The 23,112-nt window shown below is 44.1% G+C and overlaps 1 protein-coding gene across 3 annotated transcripts in view; it reads right to left on the bottom strand.

Annotated features, from left to right (window-relative positions):
* Nucleotides 1–23,112, bottom strand: part of LOC124555076 (SH3 and cysteine-rich domain-containing protein) — a 981,469-nt gene that overhangs the window by 552,886 nt on the left and 405,471 nt on the right. For all 3 annotated transcript variants that reach the window (XM_047128864.1, XM_047128865.1, XM_047128866.1), the window contains exon 6: nucleotides 12,947–13,113. In XM_047128864.1, the coding sequence (XP_046984820.1) occupies nucleotides 12,947–13,113 (167 nt within the window). The remainder of the gene's footprint in view (nucleotides 1–12,946; nucleotides 13,114–23,112) is intronic.

The following is a 23,112-nucleotide window of genomic DNA, read 5'->3' as shown; positions in this document are numbered from 1 at the left end:
CTTATAACTGCCATCTGGTTTCTGTACAAATTGTAAATAGCCTTTCGCTCCCTGTATTTTACCCCTGCCACCTTTAGAATTTGAAAGAGAGTATTCCAGTCAACATTGTCAAAAGCTTTCTCTAAGTCTACAAATGCTAGAAACGTAGGTTTGCCTTTCCTTAATCTTTCTTCTAAGATAAGTCGTAAGGTCAGTATTGCCTCTCGTGTTCCAGTGTTTCTACGGCATCCAAACTGATCTTCCCCGAGGTTGGCTTCTACTAGTTTTTCCATTCGTCTGTAAAGAATTCGTGTTAGTATTTTGCAGCTGTGACTTATTAAGCTGATAGTTCGGTAATTTTCACATTTGTCAACACCTGCCTTCTTTGGGATTGGAATTATTATATTTTTCTTGAAGTCTGAGGGTATTTCGCCTGTTTCATACATCTTGCTCACCAGATGGTAGAGTTTTGTCAGGACTGGCTCTCCCACGGCCGTCAGTAGTTCCAATGGAATATTGTCTACTCCGGGGGCCTTGTTTCGACTCAGGTCTTTCAGTACTCTGTCAAACTCTTCACGCAGTATCATATCTCCCATTTCATCTTCATCTACATCCTCTTCCATTTCCATAATATTGTCCTCAAGTACATCGCCCTTGTATAGACCCTCTATATACTCCTTCCACCTTTCTGCTTTCCCTTCTTTGCTTAGAACTGGGTTTCCATCTGAGCTCTTGATATTCATACAAGTCGTTCTCTTATCTCCAAAGGTCTCTTTAATTTTCCTGTAGGCGGTATCTATCTTACCCCTAGTGAGATAGGCCTCTACATCCTTACATTTGTCCTCTAGCCATCCCTGCTTAGCCATTTTGCACTTCCTGTCGATCTCATTTTTGAGACGTTTGTATTCCTTTTTGCCTGTTTCACTTACTGCATTTTTATATTTTCTCCTTTCATCAATTAAATTCAATATTTCTTCTGTTACCCAAGGATTTCTACTAGCCCTCGTCTTTTTGCCTACTTGATCCTCTGCTGCCTTCACTACTTCATCCCTCAAAGCTACCCATTCTTCTTCTACTGTATTTATTTCCCCCATTCCTGTCAATTGCTCCCTTATGCTCTCCCTGAATCTCTGTACAACCTCTGGTTCTTTTAGTTTATCCAGGTCCCATCTCCTTAAATTCCCACCTTTTTGCAGTTTCTTCAGTTTTAATCTACAGGTCATAACCAATAGATTGTGGTCAGAGTCCACATCTGCCCCTGGAAATGTCTTACAATTTAAAACCTGGTTCCTAAATCTCTGTCTTGCCATTATATAATCTATCTGATACCTTTTAGTATCTCCAGGGTTCTTCCATGTATACAACCTTCTTTCATGATTCTTAAACCAAGTGTTAGTTATGATTATGTTGTGCTCTGTGCAAAATTCGACCAGGCGGCTTCCTCTTTCATTTCTGTCCCCCAATCCAAATTCACCTACTATGTTTCCTTCTCTCCCTTTTCCTACACTCGAATTCCAGTCACCCATGACTATTAAATTTTCGTCTCCCTTCACAATCTGAATAATTTCTTTTATTTCATCATACATTTCTTCAATTTCTTCGTCATCTGCAGAGCTAGTAGGCATATAAACTTGTACTACTGTAGTAGGCGTGGGCTTCGTATCTATCTTGGCCACAATAATGCGTTCACTATGCTGTTTGTAGTAGCTTACCCGCATTCCTATTTTCCTATTCATTATTAAACCTACTCCTGCATTACCCCTATTTGATTTTGTGTTTATAACCCTGTAGTCACCTGACCAGAAGTCTTGTTCCTCCTGCCACCGAACTTCACTAATTCCCACTATATCTAACTTCAACCTATCCATTTCCCTTTTTAAATTTTCTAACCTACCTGCCCGATTAAGGGATCTGACATTCCACGCTCCGATCCGTAGAACGCCAGTTTTCTCTCTCCTGATAACGACATCCTCTTGAGTAGTCCCCGCCCGGAGATCCGAATGGGGGACTATTTTACCTCCGGAATATTTTACCCAAGAGGACGCCATCATCATGTAATCATACAGTAAAGCTGCATGCCCTCGGGAAAAATTACGGCTGTAGTTTCCCCTTGCTTTCAGCTTGCACATTACAAAAGATAAATATTCCACTCTTGCAACTGAAAGGAGAAACTTTATAAGATAAAAAAAATTTATTTGATAAAACAAGTATCTCTCTTTTGCCTCTTCTTCTGTCTCCCACCCACTCCCCCAACGTGTACAATTGCAAGATATTTCATTAACATCCAGTGCTCCTCACCCCATAGTCAACTAAGATACCTAAAGAAGAGCACCAATATGTTCACAGTTTCTTGTAAAAGCAACCCATTATAAACGTAACTTCCTCAGATTTACAAATAAGGTAAAGAAGCACGAATTCTGTTGCTCTTGGACCATGAAGTTGTTTTTGTATGTCAATCCTTAAAAGAGTTGGAAATTTAAGTTCAGGAGTACACTATTTGTTAAGAAGTGTAATGAATTGCACAATTAATTGATTGCAGAAATCTCTCAGAACAATGTGTGTTGGTCAACTACCGCCAATAGTTTAACATTTTCCTGTGTCAGGGAGGGAGACACCACCATTATGAGTATACCTGCAACAGACCTGGCGTTCGCCGTGCCTAGCTGACGTGACATCACGAACAAGCGCCGAGGCCTTCCTTTGAGTCGGTGTTGCACCAACACACTGTCCGCGTCAGTCGAGAGCGTTTTGTCAACGCTAGCAAACCGTGCAGCGCGAGCGCAGGAGTGGGTCGATCGCCAGTCGGCGGGGTCTGCCCCGGCGCAGGCCGCATCGGCCACTCCACTTACGTACGACGACCTCGGCACGGGCAGATGGACATCGGAGGGAGACGACACAGGCTATGGAATTGGTTTATGAGAGTTCAACGCTTCTCTCGGGCGGAGCTGTGCAACAGCCTGACTCCGCGACGACCAGAGAACACCACGGCGAACTGACACCAACAGCAGCTTCTACCGATAAACAAGAGCGTTCGCGGAAGCCGACGGCGCCGCGCAAAATTGCAACCTTCACGGACGAGGAAAACTCGTACCCTCCACGGGTAGCGTCCTTCACGACGAACGTACGCGGAACAGAACAGGATAACATCGCTGGAATAGGGCGAGAACGTCGAACTGATGGACCAAGAACCACTGGGAAGAGACACCAGCTTTGCAGAAACGGACGATTTTGTCCTAGTGCGACACAAACGGCACTATCGGAGAAACTCGAAAGAAGACGCGAACCCTCTGAAACGACGAGCTGAGATGACTGAGGCTACCAATAGGTTCACACCTATTACCCCCAGAGGTGACAACACGGACGACTCCGCGCGGTCACGAAACCTCGAACTAGGAACGTCGGAAAAGCAAGCCACTGCTGCGCCAGACGCAGGAAAACAAAAACGTGTTCCACCAGTGACAATTTATGATACTGGCCAGTATGTGGAAGTGAATAATGCGCTACAACAACAACTGTCCGGAACCCTGAAGGCCATCTTCCATAAGGACCGGATTAACTACCATTTCGAATCCTTTGAGGATCATAGAAAGGCTCTGAAATATAAAAGGAGGAATGGAGATCAAGTCAGTGGTGAATTAGTTAGGCTGCCCACGTACTGAACCATAAACTCTACGACATCCGGTACCTTCTCTACACGAGGGTGTGCATCGAAGATTATCGGTCCAAGAATGGGCCGACACAGTGCAAAAACTGAGAACGCTTCGTGCATACGGCAAATTATTACCGGATGCCACCCCGCAGCATGAAGTGCGCTGGAGACCATCGAACCAAAGACTGCAGCCTGCCCTGCACCTCCAAAGCAAAATGTGTTAATTGTGACAAAGACCACTGCACCTCATGGCGCGGTTGCGAAAAATGCCAGGCACTCCTTCGGAAATATAAAGTTAAGCCGCAACAGCAGGTCAAGAAACCGACGGTGAAGATCATTTAACAATCGACGACGCCAGCGACGACCAGAAAACTGGACTGTGAGACACAAGAACAACAGCCATCCGGACAGTCTCAAATATCAGTTACCCTACAGAAGACTCCAAGACGACGGATTTCACGATTTTATGCAGACACACTGCCTCCTAGGAGCGACCAACCTGAAACATCTGCTTCCACTACAGCCACTCTAGACACCTTGACGCCAGCCATATCGGACATCGCAGCCCTACTTGTACAACTTCAACAAAAACTGACAGGAATCCTCCCTCTGGTGGAGGGAATCATCAAGGCGTTTACAGCTCCTTAAGGAATGGTAACGGCCGCAGAACAAGACACCTCCGACTCTCCATTTGGAATGCCAATGGCGCAAGACGTGAAGAAACTGAGCTGAACGAATTTGTTAGTCGGCACAGATTGGGCATAGTTCTGATAAAGGAAACGCACCTGACGGAGATGGCTAGTTTCAAATTACGTAACATGTGTGGTTACGGGACGGACCGGTTTGGACAACGAGGTGGTGGAACTGCAGTGCTCGTCAAAAACACCTTACGACATCATCAGGAGGTTCTACAGCCCTTGGACTCACTGGAAGCCACAGCGTTTACAATCTTCACAGGAATAGGAAGCATAACTCTCGTGGCGGCGTATCTTAGCCCCAAGAAACAATTGGTGGCCAGAGATCTTCATGCTGTCTTCGATCGATTCAGTAAGGACTTGCTGGGAGGAGACCTTAACTCCAACCAAGGAGGGCCAACCGAAAGGGACAGCAACTCTACGATCTAGAGAACGATCTTCAAGTCACAATATATGGGCCACGGGAGCTGACTTGCATCCCTCGCCGTACAGGAGGCTGACGTTCTCGATATAGCAATGGTTAAAATGTCGCTGCAAGTCTACAGCTCAAGGCCATCTACGACCTGTCATCTGATCATCTACCAGTTCTCGGACTTCTCGAGGATGGCGGCGTCCCAATACCTCCTCCTATCTCCAGAGCTGTTAACTGGAATCTCTTTGCGACATACCTTAAGAATAACGTTCGACCGACCCAAGCAGTCTCAACAATTAAGGGAAATTGACATCGCTGTGGCAACTTGACAGCTACAACCCAACGGGCATCAAGACGTGCAGCGACTGATACCTTTCGTCATGAGCATCAATTTGAAACATTCCCTCCTCATCTCACCGACATCAAGCATCGTCGGAATACCCACAGAATACGATGGAAACGATATAGAAATCCAGAATATAGACGGCTGGTGCATCGTTTGTCCAGTGAGCTATGTCGCCGAGCTGAAGAATGGCGGCAAGACTGCTGGGAAACAAAGGTGGACGAAATGTTTCTCCAGGCTAGGGAAGAGTGGCAACTTGTCAGGGCACTAGGCCAACCGAGACCACCAAACAGAGCAATTCGAGGCCCCGATGGCCTCCTATACGACTCTCATGGCCAAGCTGAATTGTATGCCCACGTATATGAACACCATATGACAGCTCTGCCCCCACAGGATGCAGAGGACTCAAGGGAAGAGGACTGTATCCGACAGCAAATCGGCGACTTCCACCAACTCCCCACACAACAGAGGCCTGTTCTTAGTACTCCCGCTGAAGTAAGAAAACTCATCAGGAAGACAAACAACTCGGCGCGCGGCAAGGACTCTGCGACCAACGCCGATCTTAAGCATCTTCCGAGAAAGGCCATCGTCCTCTTAACAGGAACTTACTCAACGGCTACTTCCCTGCAGACTGGAAGACGGTGAAGACGATTCCTATTCCCAAAAGAGGGAAAAACCCAACGTTGCCAGACAGCTACCGCCCGATTGGTCTGTTGCCCACACTCGGCAAAATACTGGAACGGGTGCTACTACAGCGTCTCAAAGACTATCTGGAAGAAAATAACATCATCCGCCACGAACAGTTTGGCTTCCAGCTCCGGTTATCGGCGGAGCTTCAGCTGCTTCGGATCTCAGAGTCCATACAACTCAACCTGAATAGACGGAACTCCACAGTTGGAGTTTTCCTAGATATCGAAAAGGCATATGATCGGGTGTGGCGTGACAACTTTATTGTCAAACTAGTCACTCAAACCCGTCTCCCTGACCGTTACATCAAGCTGATTGATAGCTTTCTGCAGGACGGGCGTCTGTTTGTACAAATTGATAGGAAGAAAAAAAAAGTGTGTGTGTTCTTAAGGGACCAAGCTGCAGAGGTCATTGATCCCTAGACCAACACACTACTTAAACTAACTTACACTAACCTATGCTAAGAACAACACACACACACACCCATGCCCGAGGGAGGACTCGAACCTCTGGCGGGAGGGGCCACGCAGTCAGTGACACGGCGCCTCTAACCGCGCGGCCACTCCGCGCCGGTAGGAAGAAATCATCACTGAAAACAGTCTCTGCTGGCATCCCACAGGAAGCGGTGATATCACCATGCCTGTTTAATTTGTATATTAACGACATTCCCACCATTCTCCACGTCACCGCCAGTCTGTACGCCGATGACAGGGCCTTCCTAATCTCTGGAAGGAACATCGAACAACTTGTCAAGAGGATGCTGCGACAACTTGTCGTCACCGAACAATGGGCAAAGAGCATTAAAATAACCCTAAACCCTACGAAAACTGCAGCAATACTGTTTACGGAGAAACGGCCGGAACTGTGAACGCGACTTGCCATCAATGGAGAGCCAGTACCCTGGACTAAGACGACGAAATACCTAGGAGTGATGCTGGATAAAGGGATGACTTTCACCCCACACATACAAGATAGAAAACTGAATACTATGAAGATGATCCGGGTACTCATGCCGTTTTTCAAATGGCTCTGAGCACTATGGGACTCAACATCTGAGGTAATCAGTCCCCTAGAACTTAGAACTTCTTAAACCTAACTAACCTAAGGACATCACACACAGCCATACCCGAGGCAGGATTCGAACCTGCGACCGTAGCACTCGCGCGGTTCCGGACCGAAGCGCCTAGAACCGCTCGGCCACAGCGGCCGGCACGCCGTTTTTCACGAGCAGGGAATCTAAACCTGTCAACGAAATTAAAACTTTATAGAGCAACGGTACAACCCTCCCTGCAGTACGGCTCGACGCCTTGGGGAACAACATGTGACTCTAATATACGTAGTTTGCAACCATTACAAAACAGATGTTTGAAGTGGAATCTAGGCGCTCCACGGTGGGACAGAACGAGAGAAATACACGAGGTGACTGGAGAAAAATAAGTCACTGAGAAGATAAAAGATCAGGCAGCTCGTCTTTTTCACAAATTAGACGAGTATTAGGGAAATGTCAGCCAACTTGCGATGGTAGGCCAGGCCCTACCACAACAATGGCACAAATACAAGGTGCCTCGAGCCATTATTGCAACCCCACAGGACTATCAAAGATGATACAATCTTCAGTTATTCGTTGTAGCTACTGTCCATCACTCGCACGACTACCGAACCAACACCCTAAAAGGACTCAAGGACCCACAGAGAGCACAAGCCCCTTTGCAAGCGAATACACAATAAAGTGAAACCATTTCTCACACCTTGTCACTCCAGAAAAAAAAAATCGCTTAAGTCGATAACTCTTTGGACAAAACACGCCAAAAAAAAAAAAAAAAAAAAAAGCTGGGTCGCGATTGGCGAAATTAGCTTTCTCGCGCCTCGAATGCGAAGACGGTGGCCCATTTCTCAGGCAAGTGGCACTGGATGTGGGCGTGCTCTATGATTCGTCTACGATAACGTTATAGCGTCGCCCATTGGCGCCAACGCTTTTCTAGCGAGCCAGCGTATATATTGGCGAGACTGCAGCAACACGTCAGTAAGCAGCTGTTTCTTTGAAATATGGTGCAGCTTCCACAACATTATGCGACGCGCCAGCCGTGAACCAACTAAGCAGTTATTACACTAGGAAAGTCTCAAACAGCAAAAATTTATTTTTGTTATTAACAGACACTATGTTGTGGACTGTCCATGACTGTAGCTTCTAAGTTAGGGATAATTAATTAATAATAATTATTTTCTGATTGTTGTGCAACGCGTTTCGGAGCAACAACTCCACTTTGAATGGATATACTGGGCTTTATATCTGCTTGAGTTTTTCACCTGCGTTTGGTCACATGACTTTTATCTTCTCCATTTATAAAAAACTTCCACATTTGCACTTACATTTTGAAACTATTTAACATACGTCTCACTATAAATTATGTGATCAAACGCAGATGAAAACTAAAGCAGATGTAACGCCCAGTTTATCTACAGTCCTTGAAAATTGAAGTCTAGCTCCGAAACGCATCAGACAGCAACTATAAAATTAAAACAAAAACGGTGACTGATAACGGAATGTTATTAATAAATTATCCCCCCATGAACCATGGACCTCGCCGTTGGTGGGGAGGCTTGCGTGCCTCAACGCTACAGATAGCCGTACCGTAGGTGCAACCACAACGGAGAGGTATCTGTTGAGAGGCCAGACAAACGTGTGGTTCCTGAAGAGGGCAGCAGCCTTTTCAGTAGTTGCAGGGGCAGCAGTCTGGATGATGGACTGGTCTGGCCTTGTAACTCTAACCAAAATGACCTTGCTGTCCTGGTACTGCGAACGGCTGAAAGCAAGGGGAAACTACAGCCGTAATTTTTCCCGAGGGCATGCAGCTTTACTGTATGATTAAATGATGATGGCGTCCTCTTGGGTAAAATATTCCGGAGGTAAAATAGTCCCCCATTCGGATCTCCGCGCGGGGACTACTCAAGAGGACGTCGTTATCAGGAGAAAGAAAACTGGCTTTCTACGGGTCGGAGCGTGGAATGTCAGATCCCTTAATTGGGCAGGTAGGATAGAAAATTTAAAAAGGGAAATGGATAGGTTAAAGTTAGATATAGTGGGAATTAGTGAAGTTCGGTGACAGGAGGAACAAGACTTTTGGTCGGGTGAATACAGGGCTATAAATACAAAATCAAATAGGGGTAATTCAGGAGTAGGTTTAATAATGAATAAAAAATAGGAGTACGGGTAAGCTACTACAAACAGCATAGTGAACTCATTATTGTGGCCAAGACAGACACGAAGCCCACGCCTACTACAGTAGTACAAGTTAATATGCCAACTAGCTCTGCAGATGATGAAGAAATTGATGAAATGTATGATGAGATAAAAGAAATTATTCAGGTAGTGAAGGGAGACGAAAATTTAATAGTCATGGGTGACTGGAATTCGAGAGCAGGAAAAGGGAGAGAAGGAAACAGGAAACATAGTAGTTGAATATGGATTGGGGCTAAGAAATGAAAGAGGAAGCCGCCTGGTAGAGTTTTGCGCAGAGCATAACTTAATCATAGCTAACACTTGGTTCAAGAATCATGAAAGAAGGTTGTATACATGGAAGAACCCTGGAGATACTAGAAGGTTTCAGATAGATTATATAATGGTAAGACAGAGATTTAGGAACCAGGTTTTAAATTGTAAGACATTTCCAGGGGCAGATGTGGACTCCGACCACAATCTATTGGTTATGAACTGCAGATTAAAACTGAAGAAACTGCACAAAGGTGGGAATTTAAGGAAATGGGACCTATATAAACTGAAAGAACAAGAGGTTGTACAGAGTTTCAGGGAGAGCATAAGGGAACAATCGACAGAAATGGAGGAAAGAAATACAGTAGAAGAAGAATGGGTAGCTTTGAGGGATGAAATAGTGAAGGCAGCAGAGGATCAAATAGGTAAAAAGACGAGGGCTAGTAGAAACCCTTGGGTAACAGAAGAAATATTGAGTTTAACTGCTGAAAGGAGAAGATATAAAAATGCAGTAAATGAAGTAGGCAAAAAGCAATACAAACGTCTCAAAAATGAGATCGACAGGAAGTGCAAAATGGCTAAGCAGGGATGGCAAGATGACAAATGTACGGTTGTAGAGGCTTATCTCACTAGGGGTAAGATAGATACTGCCTACAGGAAAATTAGAGACCTTTGGAGAAAGGAGAACCACTTGCATGAATATCAAGAGCTTTGATGGATACCCAGTTCTAAGCAAAGAAGGGAAAGCAGAAAGGTGGAAGGAGTATATAGAGGGTCTATACAAGGACGATGTACTTGAGGACAATATTATGGAAATGGAAGAGGATGTAGATGAAGATGAAATGGAAGATATGATACTGCGTGAAGAGTTTGACAGAGCACTGAAATACCTGAGTCGAAACAAAGCCCCCGGAGTAGACAACATTCCATTAGAACTACTGACAGCCTTGGGAGAGGCAGTCCTAACAAAGTTCTACCATCTGGTGAGCAAGGTGTATGAGACAGGCTAAATACACTCTGACTTCAAGAAGAATATAATAATTCCAATCCCAAAGAAAGCAGGTGTTGACAGATGTGAAAATTACCGAACTATCAGTTTAATAAGTCACAGCTGCAAAATACTAACGCGAATTCTTTACAGACGAATGGAAAGACTGATAGAAGCCGACCTTGGGGAAGATCAGTTTGGATTCCGTAGAAATGTTGGAACGCGTGAGGCAATAATGACCCTACGACTTATCTCAGAAGATAGATTAAGGAAAGGTAACCCTACGTTTCTAGCATTTGTAGACTTAGAGAAAGCTTTTGACAATGTTGACTGGAATATTCTCTTTCAAATTCTGAAGGTGCCAGGGATCAAATACAGGGAGCGAAAGGCTATTTACAATTTGTACAGAAAGAAGATGGTAGTCATACGAGTCGAGGGGTATGAAAAATGGTTCAAATGGCTCTGAGCACTATGGGACTTAACATCTGTGCTTATCAGTCACCTAGAACTTAGAACTACTTAAACCTAACTAACCTAAGGACATCACACAACACCCAGCCATCACGAGGCAGAGAAAATCCATGACCCCGCCGGGAATCGAACCCGGGAACCCGGGCGTGGGAAGCAATAACGCTACCGCACGACCACGAGATGCGGGCGAGGGGTATGAAAGGGAAGCAGTGGTTGGGAAGGGAGTGAGACGGGGTTGTAGCCTATCCCCGATGTTACTCAATCTGTATATTGAGTAAGCAATAAAGGAAACAAAAGAAAAGTTCGGAGTAGGTATTAAAATCCATGGAGAAGATATAAAAGCTTTGAGGTTCGCCGATGACATTGTAATTCTGTCAGAGACAGCAAAGGACTTGCAAGAGCAGTTGAACGGAATGGACAGTGTCTTGAAAGGAGGGTATAAGATGAACACCAACAAAAGCAAAACGAGGATAGCGGAATGTAGTCGAATTAAGTCGGGTGATGCTGAGGGAATTAGATTAGGAAATGAGACACTTAAAGTAGTAAAGGAGTTTTGCTATTTGGGGAGCAAAATAACTGATGATGGTCGAAGTAGAGAGGGTATAAAATGTAGACTGGCAATGGCAGGAAAGCGTTTCTGAAGGAAAAAAATTTGTTAACATCGAGTATAGATTTAAGTATCAGGAAGTCGTTTCTGAAAGTATTTGTATGGAGTGTAGTCATTCATGGAAGTGAAACGTGGACGATAAATAGTTTAGACAAGAAGAGAATAGAAGCTTTCGAAACGTGGTGCTCCAGAAGAATGCTGAAGAAAAGAAGGGTAGATCACATAACTAATGGGGAGGTATTGAATAGAACTGGGGAGAAGAGGAGCTTGTGGCAGAACTTGACTAGAAGAAGGGATCGGTTGGTACGACATGTTCTGAGACATCGAGGGATCACCAATGTAGTATTGGAGAGCAGCGTGGAGGGTAAAACTCGTAGAGGGAGACCAAGAGATGAATACACTAAGCAGATTCAGAAGGATGTAGGCTGCAGTAGGTACTGGGAGATGATGAAGCTTGCACAGGATGGAGTAGCATGGAGAGCTGCATCAAACCAGTCTCAGGACTGAAGACCACAACAACAACAACAACAACAACAACAACAACCTTAAGTGATCTTTATAGCGGAATTTTACGTGACTTTCCAATAGAGCGGTCCCATATTATTATAGTGCGATACATTTTTATCGATATATATTAACAGGGACAGTGAAACACGAGGACTAACGAGTTCTCCAGCAGTTACTGAGGGAGCTGCATGGCTGTAGCAGTCAGCTTTGTACACGACTGTGCTGTAGGTGCTGCAGTACTGGTTAACCTTCGAGTTTTGCTGTCCCTGTTGATAAATATCGATAAAAGGAATTCCGCAGTAGACTAATTTAGGATGATTCTACCGAATGGTCACGGAAAATTCTTCTTTATAAACCATTTTTTTTGTAACGGGGAACAAACAGACGCTTTGTGTCGATACTGAACGTCGCATGAAAGACATGATGAACAGCATTTGTTTGTGCTGAGTCCATCTACATATCGCAGATATCTGCCAATACACCAACGACAGTTCGCCTACCGACTCTTAGACGGGAAAGCCTGCATAATGATGACAGTAACGACCACATAACACTCCACAGCGATAGGCTTGTGTGATGGCTGTTAAGAAAGAAGTGTTGAGTACTATCTGCTACGGAATCCAGTCGAAAAGCTCTTCTCCTATAACGTTAGTCTGTACTTCATTCATTAGTGATGTTGCAGAACCATGTTGAAAGATTTTCAGAAGTCAAGCAACACTGCATCAACCTGGACCCCGATATCTACTGCCTCTAGGGTCGCATGGACGATCAATGCGAGATGAATTTCATACGGTCGTTGTTCATCGAATCCTCCCATAGAGAAGATTTCCTGTCTCAAAATGTGTAATTATATGCGAGCTAAAAATGTAATTCATAATTCTACAATATATTGACTTAAGATATATAGCCCTATAGCAATACGCATCTGCCTCACGATGCGTCTGGAAAATAAGAATGACCAGCGCGTTTTGCCAGTTTCTCGGTACGCTTTGTTGCTCGTGTGACCGACGATAAACTGTTACTAGCAGGCCATCACTTGTATCTGCCGGATTGCTTGTACACCTCATTTGAACGATGTTCAAATATGGCCTGAAAACAAAGTAGTGAAAAGAACGTACCGTTGTTGAATGCGCAGCAGAGTGTCCAAGGCGTCTTGGTTCTGCTTCATCTGCTGCTCCAGATCCATGGCTTCTTTGCGGAGAGCATCCAGCCGTGTTCGCACGCTCACCGACGCCAGTCGGTCCACAATGATTTCGTTCTTGAGTAGCGGTGGCGGAGTCTGCTCCTGTAACACATTCCGAACGTACAGCTAATAATCAGCGCAAGTAATGATAATAACTGAACATGTAGCGACAATTGAAAATTTGTTCCAGATCGAGACTCGAACAGGGAGTAGTAGCCTTAGTAATGAAGCTATCTGAGCAAGCCTTCAGGATATATTCAAGCTTTTATTGTCACTGATGTTTCCAGCTACGATTTCCGCACACCGCTACTAGACGTCTACTCAGGGGCGGTGCATTTAATTCATTTCATGTTATTTGATGTTTATATTAAGACTTCTCACTTCGAGCAGTCACAAATATTTCAGATATGGTTATATTTATGGAAAAAAATCTACGGAAACATTGAATCAATATAACCAGACACACACTGTCTGGATCACAATTTTTTCCGACTACTAGTTTCAAACTGTGCTGCAGATCATCTTTAGGTCTAAGTTGCAACAGTAAAACAGGCAATAACAATAAATAATTACAGAAGTGTGGAATTACAGTACTACCATGAACGATTGTACAAATAACAGGAACAACCCCCCCCCCCCCTCCCCAAAAAAAAAGCAATTCTGGACGTGTGGGGTGTCGCATTGTCCTGCTGGAATTGCGTAAGTCCGTCGGAATGCACAATCGACATGAATGGATGCAGGTGGTCAGACAGGATGCTTTACGTACGTGTCATCTGTCAGTGTCGTATCTAGACGAATCAGGCGTCCCCATCACTCCAACTGCACTCGCCCCACCCTATTACAGACCCCCCACCAGCTTGAACAGTCCCACGCTGACATGCAGGGTCCACGGATTCATGAGGTTGTCTCCATACCCGTACACTGCCATCCGCTCGATACAAAACGAAACGAGACTCGTCCAGTCGGGCAACAAGTTCCCAGTCATCAACAGTCCAATGTCGGTGGTGACGGGCCCAGGCTTTGTGTCATGCAGTCATCAAGGGTAGACTAGTGCGCCTTTTGATCCGAAAGCCCATATCGGTGATGTTTCGTTGAATGATTCGCATGCTGACACTTGTTGATGGCCCAGCAATGATATCTCCAGCAATTTGCGGAAGGGTTGCACTTCTGTCACGTTGAACGATTCTCTTCAGTCATCGTTGGTCCCGGTCTTGCAGGATCTTTTTCAGTCCGCAACGATGTTGGAGATTTGATGTTTTACCGGATTCGTACTGGAAAATCCGCACTTCATTGCTACCTGTGAGATACTTTGTCCTATCGCTCGTGCGCCGACTATAAAATCAAGTTCAGACTTCATCGCTACCTGTGAGACGCTTTGTCCCATCGCTCGTGCGCCGACTATAAAACCACATTCAGACTCACTTAAATCTAGATAACCTGCCATTGTTCTAGAACTGCACTAGACAGTTGTTGTGTTATACATGCGTTACCGACCGCAGCGCCGTTTTCTGCCCGTTTACATATCTTTGTATTTTAATACGCATGCCTACACCAGTTTCTTTGGCACTTCAGTGTATTTATGTTAACAATATGGATTATAATTCAAAAGTGGCTCTGAGCACTATGCGACTTAACTTCTGAGGTCATCAGTCGCCTAGAACTTAGAACTAATTAAACCTAACTAACCTAAGGACATCACACACATCCATGCCTGAGGCAGGATTCGAACCTGCGCCCGTAGCGCCGCTCGGTTCCAGACTGTAGCGCATAGAACCGCACGGCCACGCCGGCCGGCCGATTATAATTTGTTGATATTTTTTACAATGGTGCTAACTTCTATACGTTACTATTTTTATTTAAGAATATTGTCGACGCCTCTGAAGAAATTCACTGATTCACTTTCAAGTTTTTTGTTTCACATTTTTTTCTTCATATTTCCATTATGTGAATATACAGGGTGACAATTATTGAATTATATGAAGAAGAACGTAATTAGTTTCAATCTACGGTATGCATGCACTTTATTCAGCGTGTAAACGTCACTACATATAGTCGGATTTAGGTTTTGACATGTTCGATATGCTTGCCTTCGATGGCGATGATGTGGCGCAGACGAATATCGAAACTATGCATGACCCGCTGAAGTATCGGAATATCGATGCTGTGGATGACCTTCTGAATGGCTCTTTTCAGCTCAGCAGTGGTTTTGGGGTTATTGCTGTACACATTGTCTTTAATATAGGATAAAAAGGAGTCGCATGTGTTCAGATTCGGAGAACATGGCCACCATTCGAGGCCAATGCCAGTGGCCTCTGGGTGCCCCAGAGCCAAAATACGGTTCCCAAGAGTGCTCCTCCAGGACATCAAACGCTCTCTTGCTTTAATGGGTTCCAGATCAGTCTTGCATGAACCACATATTGTCGAAATCAGGGTCACTTTGGATAATGGGGATGAAATCATCTTCCAAAACTTCACGCACCGTTTGGTAGTCACCGTGCCATGAAGGAATATCGCACGCATTATTCCGTCACTGGAGACTGCACACCACACAGTCACCCGCTCAGGGTGAAGAGACTTCTCGATCGCGAAATGCGGATCTCAGTCCCCCAAATGTGTCAATTTAGCTTATTGACGAACCCATCCAAATGACAGTGGACTTCGTCGCTAAACCAAACTTAACAGCGCATACTAATTCCCATCATGTCCCGCGGCCATACCTGCTGTTTGAACGTCGTAACGCAAACCGTTCATGAATTACTACGATTTTATTTCATATAGTTCAATAGTTGTCACACTGTATCTCCAACGATTCTAATAAATCCATTTTATGCCCCTTATTTAGTCGGTGGAGTACTTTGATATTTTGCTCTGTTTTTCCAAATAGTGTCCTGTATTATGTATGTGTGTGGCTATTGATGATGATGTGTGTCCGTTGCATGTGTAGACTTTAATGTGCTCAGTGCACCTAAGTAGAACATGGAGCATTCCTGGAAAGTTACTTTGCATATTCGAGAGTCTGAATATGGGTCATGATTACAGTTTATGTTATGTATTAGTTTTTATTGTACTTTGTTTGATGTAGAAATCCCAAGTTTTACATTATGATTTTTGAAAATATTTTCGTTCTTCTGTGCTATATTGCCAATGTATAATATCATAGACATACATTTGTTTTTGTCTTTTCCTTCTATGTTGCAGACCCAAATACAAAGTGCACCACAGCCATATCAGTAAAAAATGACGAACGTTTTATACTGCAAGATTAAGTTAATACACAAGGATGGGTGTCTCTGCGGAGTTTGGCTGACACTGATAGCGGTTTTAACCAAACTAAGACGAGTTTTGGACAATATGGTAGCCATTTTTCACATATGTTTACATATATTTGTAATAAAAATAATAGCTTTATCTGCTGGGGTTGTGAAATACAGCCGAGACTGTAAAACAAGGCAGCTTTCAGAGTAAGGACTAGCCTGGATGCATTACAAACACATGTAGACATTATGTAGTGTGAGTGTCAGGTTTCTGCAGAGGCCACACCTGACGAAGCTGTCGACAGAGGATCCTGCTGCTCTCCTTGCCTACACCTACAAGAGTTAGCTTCCTACAACCATGTATAGATGCTAGTGATTAGTTTTGAACGTGATGCCAATTTACGCAAAATTCAATCAGTTGGATGAAGCTAATTCACGAAAAATTCGACTCTTCCGGATACTTTTAAACAAGGTGCTAATTAACGAAATTTCAGCGTCTATATCTACATCTACATAACGTTCCTCAAGCCACCATACGGTGCATGGCGGAGGATGCCACGTAGCACTGCTAGTCATTTCTTTTCCCGTTCCACTTGCACATAGAGTGAGGGTAGAACGACTGTCTCTAAAACCTCCGTAGGAGCCTTAATTTCTCTCATATTATCCTCATGGTCTTTATGCAAAATGTACATTGGTGGCAGTAGAATAGATTTGCAGTGGGGTTCCTCTCCGTAATGCTTGCGTGCTGATAGACTCCACCGGTAACAAATCTAGCAGCACGCTTCTGAGTTGCTTCGATGACTTACTTTAATCCGACCTGATGGGAATCCCAAACACTCGAGCAGAACTCAAGAACGGGTTGCACTAGCGTTCAGTGCACCGCCTCCTTTATAGATAGCTACATTTTCCCAAAATTCTCCCAAGAAAACGAAGTCTAACATTCGGCTTCTCGATTACCAACCTGACGTGCTCATTACATTTCATATAACTTGGAAAAGTTATGCCTAGATATTTAATCGATGTGACTGTGTTAAACAGCACATTACTAATGCTGTATTCGAACGTTACAGAATTGTGATTCCTACTCACCCGCATTAGCATACAGTTTTCTACACTTACAAGGGGAGGCCGCCAATTGTGAAATTCAGATTCGATTCATACTGCGCATAATAAAAGCTCATGGCCAGAGGTGTAATGTGGCAAAGCACCAAGATGCACTTCTCAGCCGTTGTCGAGAAAATCGACAGTTAAAAGAAACCGTTGCGGTGAAATACTCTCTACGACTAATAATTTTCTACAGCGTCGTGGCGCAGCGGTAAGCGCTCGGGTTCGTAATCCGAAGGTCGCCGGTTCGTTTCTCGCGCCCTGCAACTTTTTTTTTATTATTTGTTTTTTTGTAATTCAAATGTATACACACACACACACACACACACACACACACACACACACACACACACACACAAGCACACACACATATATATTTATATTCCCGGCAATCAGTTGCAACAATTATGCATATAATAAGTTGTTGAAGTCGTTTGTCGTGGAAAAACTGGCGACTTCGAACATCATTATGTTTTCCGCAAACAAAGTTGTATTTCACAAATGTTATTAATTGTCTTCATAATGTTTACCACGTATAGTTAACGGAAGTCGTAGAAACGATATTCCGAAACGAATACGTTTAGTGCAAGTCAAACGTTCGAATTAGAATAGAGACCCCACGAACACAAATTTGCTGTGGCAGGTATGAAATATAAACTCCATTACTCGCTCGTTACACTTGAAGGACAGATGTTGAATGGGCCGAAACGAGCCGCCGCGTAACAGCGTAGTTGCCCGCTAACTTCGAAAGAAGGTAGATGCGGTCCCTAGCGCAACTTATAACATCGTCGAAAATCAGTGCGTACATGAGAGCTTTGGTACACCCTGTTAAACAAACGGAAAAATGGAGGCGGTACAATTGGAGAGCGATCCGGGCCCTTCGCATGAAAGTGATGTGATCGAAGAAGATTCTATACACAGTGAAGTGGCGAAACAACAATTGAAAGATGCGTTGGTATATTTTGAAAGCCTCCTTCGTAACAGTAACCGCATCGCAGCAGAACCGTCATCATCAATCAACTTAGAAGCCATGGTAATTGGGGAAGAAATGTTCCAGAATACGCTGCAAATGCTCGCCGAAAAAACCCTCGTTCATGATGAGGAACTGATAGACATTAATGAAATCGACGATAATAATGCCTACGAAGACGTTGAAACGAGTCCCATTGCCAACGAATCATCAAACGAATACGAGAAGAAAAAAAAGAGTACAACTATATTTCTCTGGATTACAAAATTAGAGCTGTCAATCTGGCCAAAAAACATCCAGGCTGGACTCTCAAAACTCTACAAAAAAAAGGGGTGCTCTCGTTTGACAAATATGGGCTATTTATCCAGGTGGGAAGAGCAAATCAAACGTGGCAGTAGCAAATTTGATAAATATTGTACCATCGATTCATGGGTGCATGATCGCTTCGTAGAAACTCGACAAAACTTCCAGCAAGTTACTACCAGAAACCTGCAGCAGTGGGCCTTGGGCGCTGCAAGTCAGTTCCCAGATTTCAACTTCAAAGCTTCAAAAACATGGGTCACCGAATTTGAAAAGAAGCATGGGATTCGGCAACGGAAAATCACAAAATTTGTTTCCCGGAAAGAAACGGCTACCCAAGACGAAATTTTGGCCGCAGCGGACACATTTGGGATCCAGAGGCGAACGTTGACAACTAACTTCGACAAAGATTTCATAATTAATACTGATCAAACAGGTACGTAAAGAGCTGTTCACAAATGTCATATGACACGATGATAGAATATGATAATCTGATATATGATAGACAACACAGATTTCGTATATTTCTTATATAAACGATATTTTTATATTTTGTTTGTCAGGGTGCCAGTACCAGACCACGTTCAACAGAACTCTCGCCGAAAAAGGGTCAACCCGACACGACATGAACAAGGTGACGCATTCGTATACGGCACAATATTCAATCACGATGTCTGTATGAGTCTTGCCTCTTGTTTTCGTATGCCTCCAAGAGTCCACAGGTACGTTTGGGCCCAGAGTACAGAAGACAGTCGACGAGTACGCCAAGAAGTATACCAACGTTGTTATTACATCCTCCAAATACGGTAAACTAACAACGGGTTTGTTCATGGACTTCTTGCGTAATGCTTTGCAACCATACGTACAAAAGAAAGAATTTCTCCTTCTGATCGACTCTTGGAGTGGGCAAATGAACCAGGCGTTATACGATGAGATGTTCCAGGACGATAAGAAGTTACCAACGTGCACTATAAAAGTCATTCCTCCAAAGTGCACTCCTCTCGTCCAACCGTGTGACGCGTATTTTTACCGGCAGGTAAAAAATTTGATCAAGCGCCTTCAAAATTGTGCTTTTTTTATCGAGCGAAACCGTGACATTAACTCCAGAGACGATTGTATAAAAATCCAATCCATCGTCCACCACCAATTGTCTTCTCCGATTTTTGCCGATATGATACGATACGCGTGGTATGCATCAAACCTGTCGAACGATAGAACAATTTTTCAGAATGTCAATCAGGTGTGTTTCCCAACAGACAATTTAAAAAACAATTGTTCTTGTCAAAACGCATCGTTTATCAGATGTGCTCGATGTCATGCTGTTTTCTGCTTTCCATGTTTCTATGATAACTATCACTCTGGTTCGTGCGATACTCCAGCTACTTCTGGTCACTAATTGTTAATTATGTGCGAGTGTATACCGAACTTTTCAATAAATTGTATCAACTTGAATATTATTTGTGATATTGTGTTTTATTTCAAGTATTATTTTTCCACGACAAACGACTTTCAACAACTTATTATATGCATAATTGTTGCAACTGATTGCGGGAATTATATATATATATATATATATATATATATATATATATATATATATATATATATATATGTGTGTGTGTGTGTGTGTGTGTGTATACATTTGAATTACAAAAAACAAATAATAAAAAAAAAGTTGCATGGCGCGAGATTCGATCCAGTGACCTTCGGATTATGAAACCAAGCACTTACCGCTGCGCCACGACACTGTACAAATTTTTAATCGTAGAGAGTATTTCCCCACAACGGTTTCTTTTAACTGTCGATTTTCTCGACAACGGCTGAGAAGTGCGTCTTGGTGCTTTGCCACATTACACCTCTGGCCATGAGCTTTTATTATGCGCAGTATGAATCGAATCTGAATTTCACAATTGGCGGCCTCCCCTTGTTAGAGCAAGCCGCCTGTTGTGTACATAGTTCCGCGTAGTCAGCGCGTACACAACTTTCTCACTAGAGCGCGCCCCGCTAAGCACAACAGCGCAGGCGCAGCGCTCGTCCGTCTCCGCTCTACGAGATGGCGTTGCGATAGAGACAGACCAAATTCTTCTTCCGCCAATCCGCGTATTAATATGTAATGCAGCCAATGAGACTGCTGCTAACGTAGAACCTTTTCTACTCACGGGCCACACTCGCGCAGTGATACATGGCGCGCGAGGTGTTATAACGAGTGTACAGACCTCCGATGAGTCAGTCTGCATTTGTCTGCAACAGTCTGTACGAGTTCTACATTTGTCTGTACCAGTCGATAGTCAAGTTTCAGTCTGCGCCTAGTAAGATTACCATATTCATGTACATAGCCATGAAGATAAATATATAGACACTTTTGTCAAGTATCAGAGATATATGTGAGAATGAGATTAACCTACCAATACCAAAGGAACTTCAGATTGTCAATTGTAAATAGCATCCAGAACCAAGTTTAGTAATTTTTATGCTTCTTATTATTTTAATAAATGTGTGTGAAAATTAATCAAGTTCTGTTTAAAGTTGGTCACCGTCAATCTGCTACTCTAAGCATGCAAGTGGCATTTCTATCGTCTGACCTAACGGCAGAAGATAAACACGCCACGATAAGGCCACGAGACGTATTGCTGAGACTTGCCTACTCCGTTAGGGCGACAAGTCAAATAATCTGATGATGTGTGTACTGAAGGTCTTACAGTATGCACACCACACTACCATTCATCACACTAACTAGAAACTCTACCTACATCATCGTGTATACCCCTACAGTCACTCAACGACGACGCCTTCCAGTACTCCATAGCGTAATCAACAAACAGTCGTAAATTGCTGTTCACCCTGTCTGCCACATCATTTAGGTGTATAGAGAGAAATAGCGATGCTATCACACTTCCACGTGGCACTCCTGACAATACCCTTGTCTGTGATGGATATTCGCTGTCAAGGACGACGTACTGGTTTCTGTTACTTAGAAAGTCTTCAAGCTACTCACATATCAGGGTATCTAATACGTATGCTCGGACAGTTGTCAGCATTCTTCTGTGGGGCATCGTGTTAAATGCTTTCCGGAAATCTAGGAATATGGACTCTCCCTATTGCCCTCCATCTATGATTTGTAGGATATCGTGTACGAAAGGGCAAGCGGGGCTTCGCACAAGCGATGCTTTCTAAAACCGTGCTGATTCGTGGACAGAAGCTTTTCCGTCTCAAGGAAATTTATTATATCCCAATTCCGAATGTGTTCAAGAATTCTGCAGCAAACCAATGTCAAGAATACTGGTTTTGTAACTATACAGGTTCGTTCTTTTTCTTTTTTATATGCAAGAGTCGCTTGCGCTATCTTCTAGTCGCTTGGGACTTCGCGCCGGGCACGAGGTTCGCGATAAATGAAAGTTAAGTAAGGAGCAAATGCCGCACTCCTTGTTAGCCCACGCGGCTGGCCGTGCGGTCTGACGCACTGCTTCCTGCGCGGGAAGGTGTGCCGGTTCCCCGGCACGAATTCGCCCGGTGGATCAGTGTCGAGGTCCGGTGCGCCGGCCAGCCTGTGGATGGTTTTTAAGGCATTTTTCCATCTGCTTCGGCGAATGCGGGCTGGTTCCCCTTATTCCGCCTCAGTTACACTATGTCGGAGATTGCTGCGCAAACACTGTCTCCACATACGCATACACCTTAATTACTGTACCACGCAAACATTGGGGTTACACTCGTCCAGTGTGAGACGTTCCCGGAGGGTCCACTGGGGTCAATAACCCTATGTTCGGTGTGGGGTGGCGGTGGGGTGAGTGGAATGCTGTAGTCTATTGTGGGATTGTGTACCACTGAGGGCTACGGCGGGGCGAAACCTCTCCGTCGTTTCTAGGTCCCCAGTTTAATACAATACAATCCAGTACTCCTTTTTAAATCGAATTGAGATTCTATCTGCACCTGGTGGGTCAATGTTTCTCAACTCTTTCGGTTGCTTCTCTTTGCTAGGAATGCCTATTTCTATGTCCTCCATGCGGGAGTCTATGTGACAGTCAAACGACGGTCTGTATGTACGGTCCTCCTGGGTGAATGATTTTTTTAAACACGATATTTGAAATTTCAGCTTTCCTTTTGCTGTCTGCTGTTGCCACAACAGCCTGTCCGGCAAGTGACTGGTTCAAAATGGTTCAAATGGCTCTAATCACTATGGGACTAACTTCTGAGGTCATCAGTCCCCTAGAACTTAGAACTACTTAAACCTAACTAACCTAAGGAGATCACACACATCCATGCCCGAGGCAGGATTCGAACCTGCGACCGTAGCGGCAGCGCGGTTCCAGACTGTAGCGCCTAAAACGCACGGCCACTCCGGCCGGCTCAAGTGACTGGGTAGAAGCCTTCGACCCGCTTAGTGATTTTACGTATGACCAGAATTTTATCGCGTTCTCGACGAGATCTGTCGATAAGGTATGATGGTGGAAGTTGTATGCTTCGCGCATTGATCTT

Source organism: Schistocerca americana, chromosome X (assembly GCF_021461395.2).
Source record: "Schistocerca americana isolate TAMUIC-IGC-003095 chromosome X, iqSchAmer2.1, whole genome shotgun sequence".
NCBI lineage: Eukaryota > Metazoa > Arthropoda > Insecta > Orthoptera > Acrididae > Schistocerca > Schistocerca americana.
Note: the sequence above shows the minus strand (reverse complement) of the source record. Positions and strands in the feature narration are given on the sequence as shown.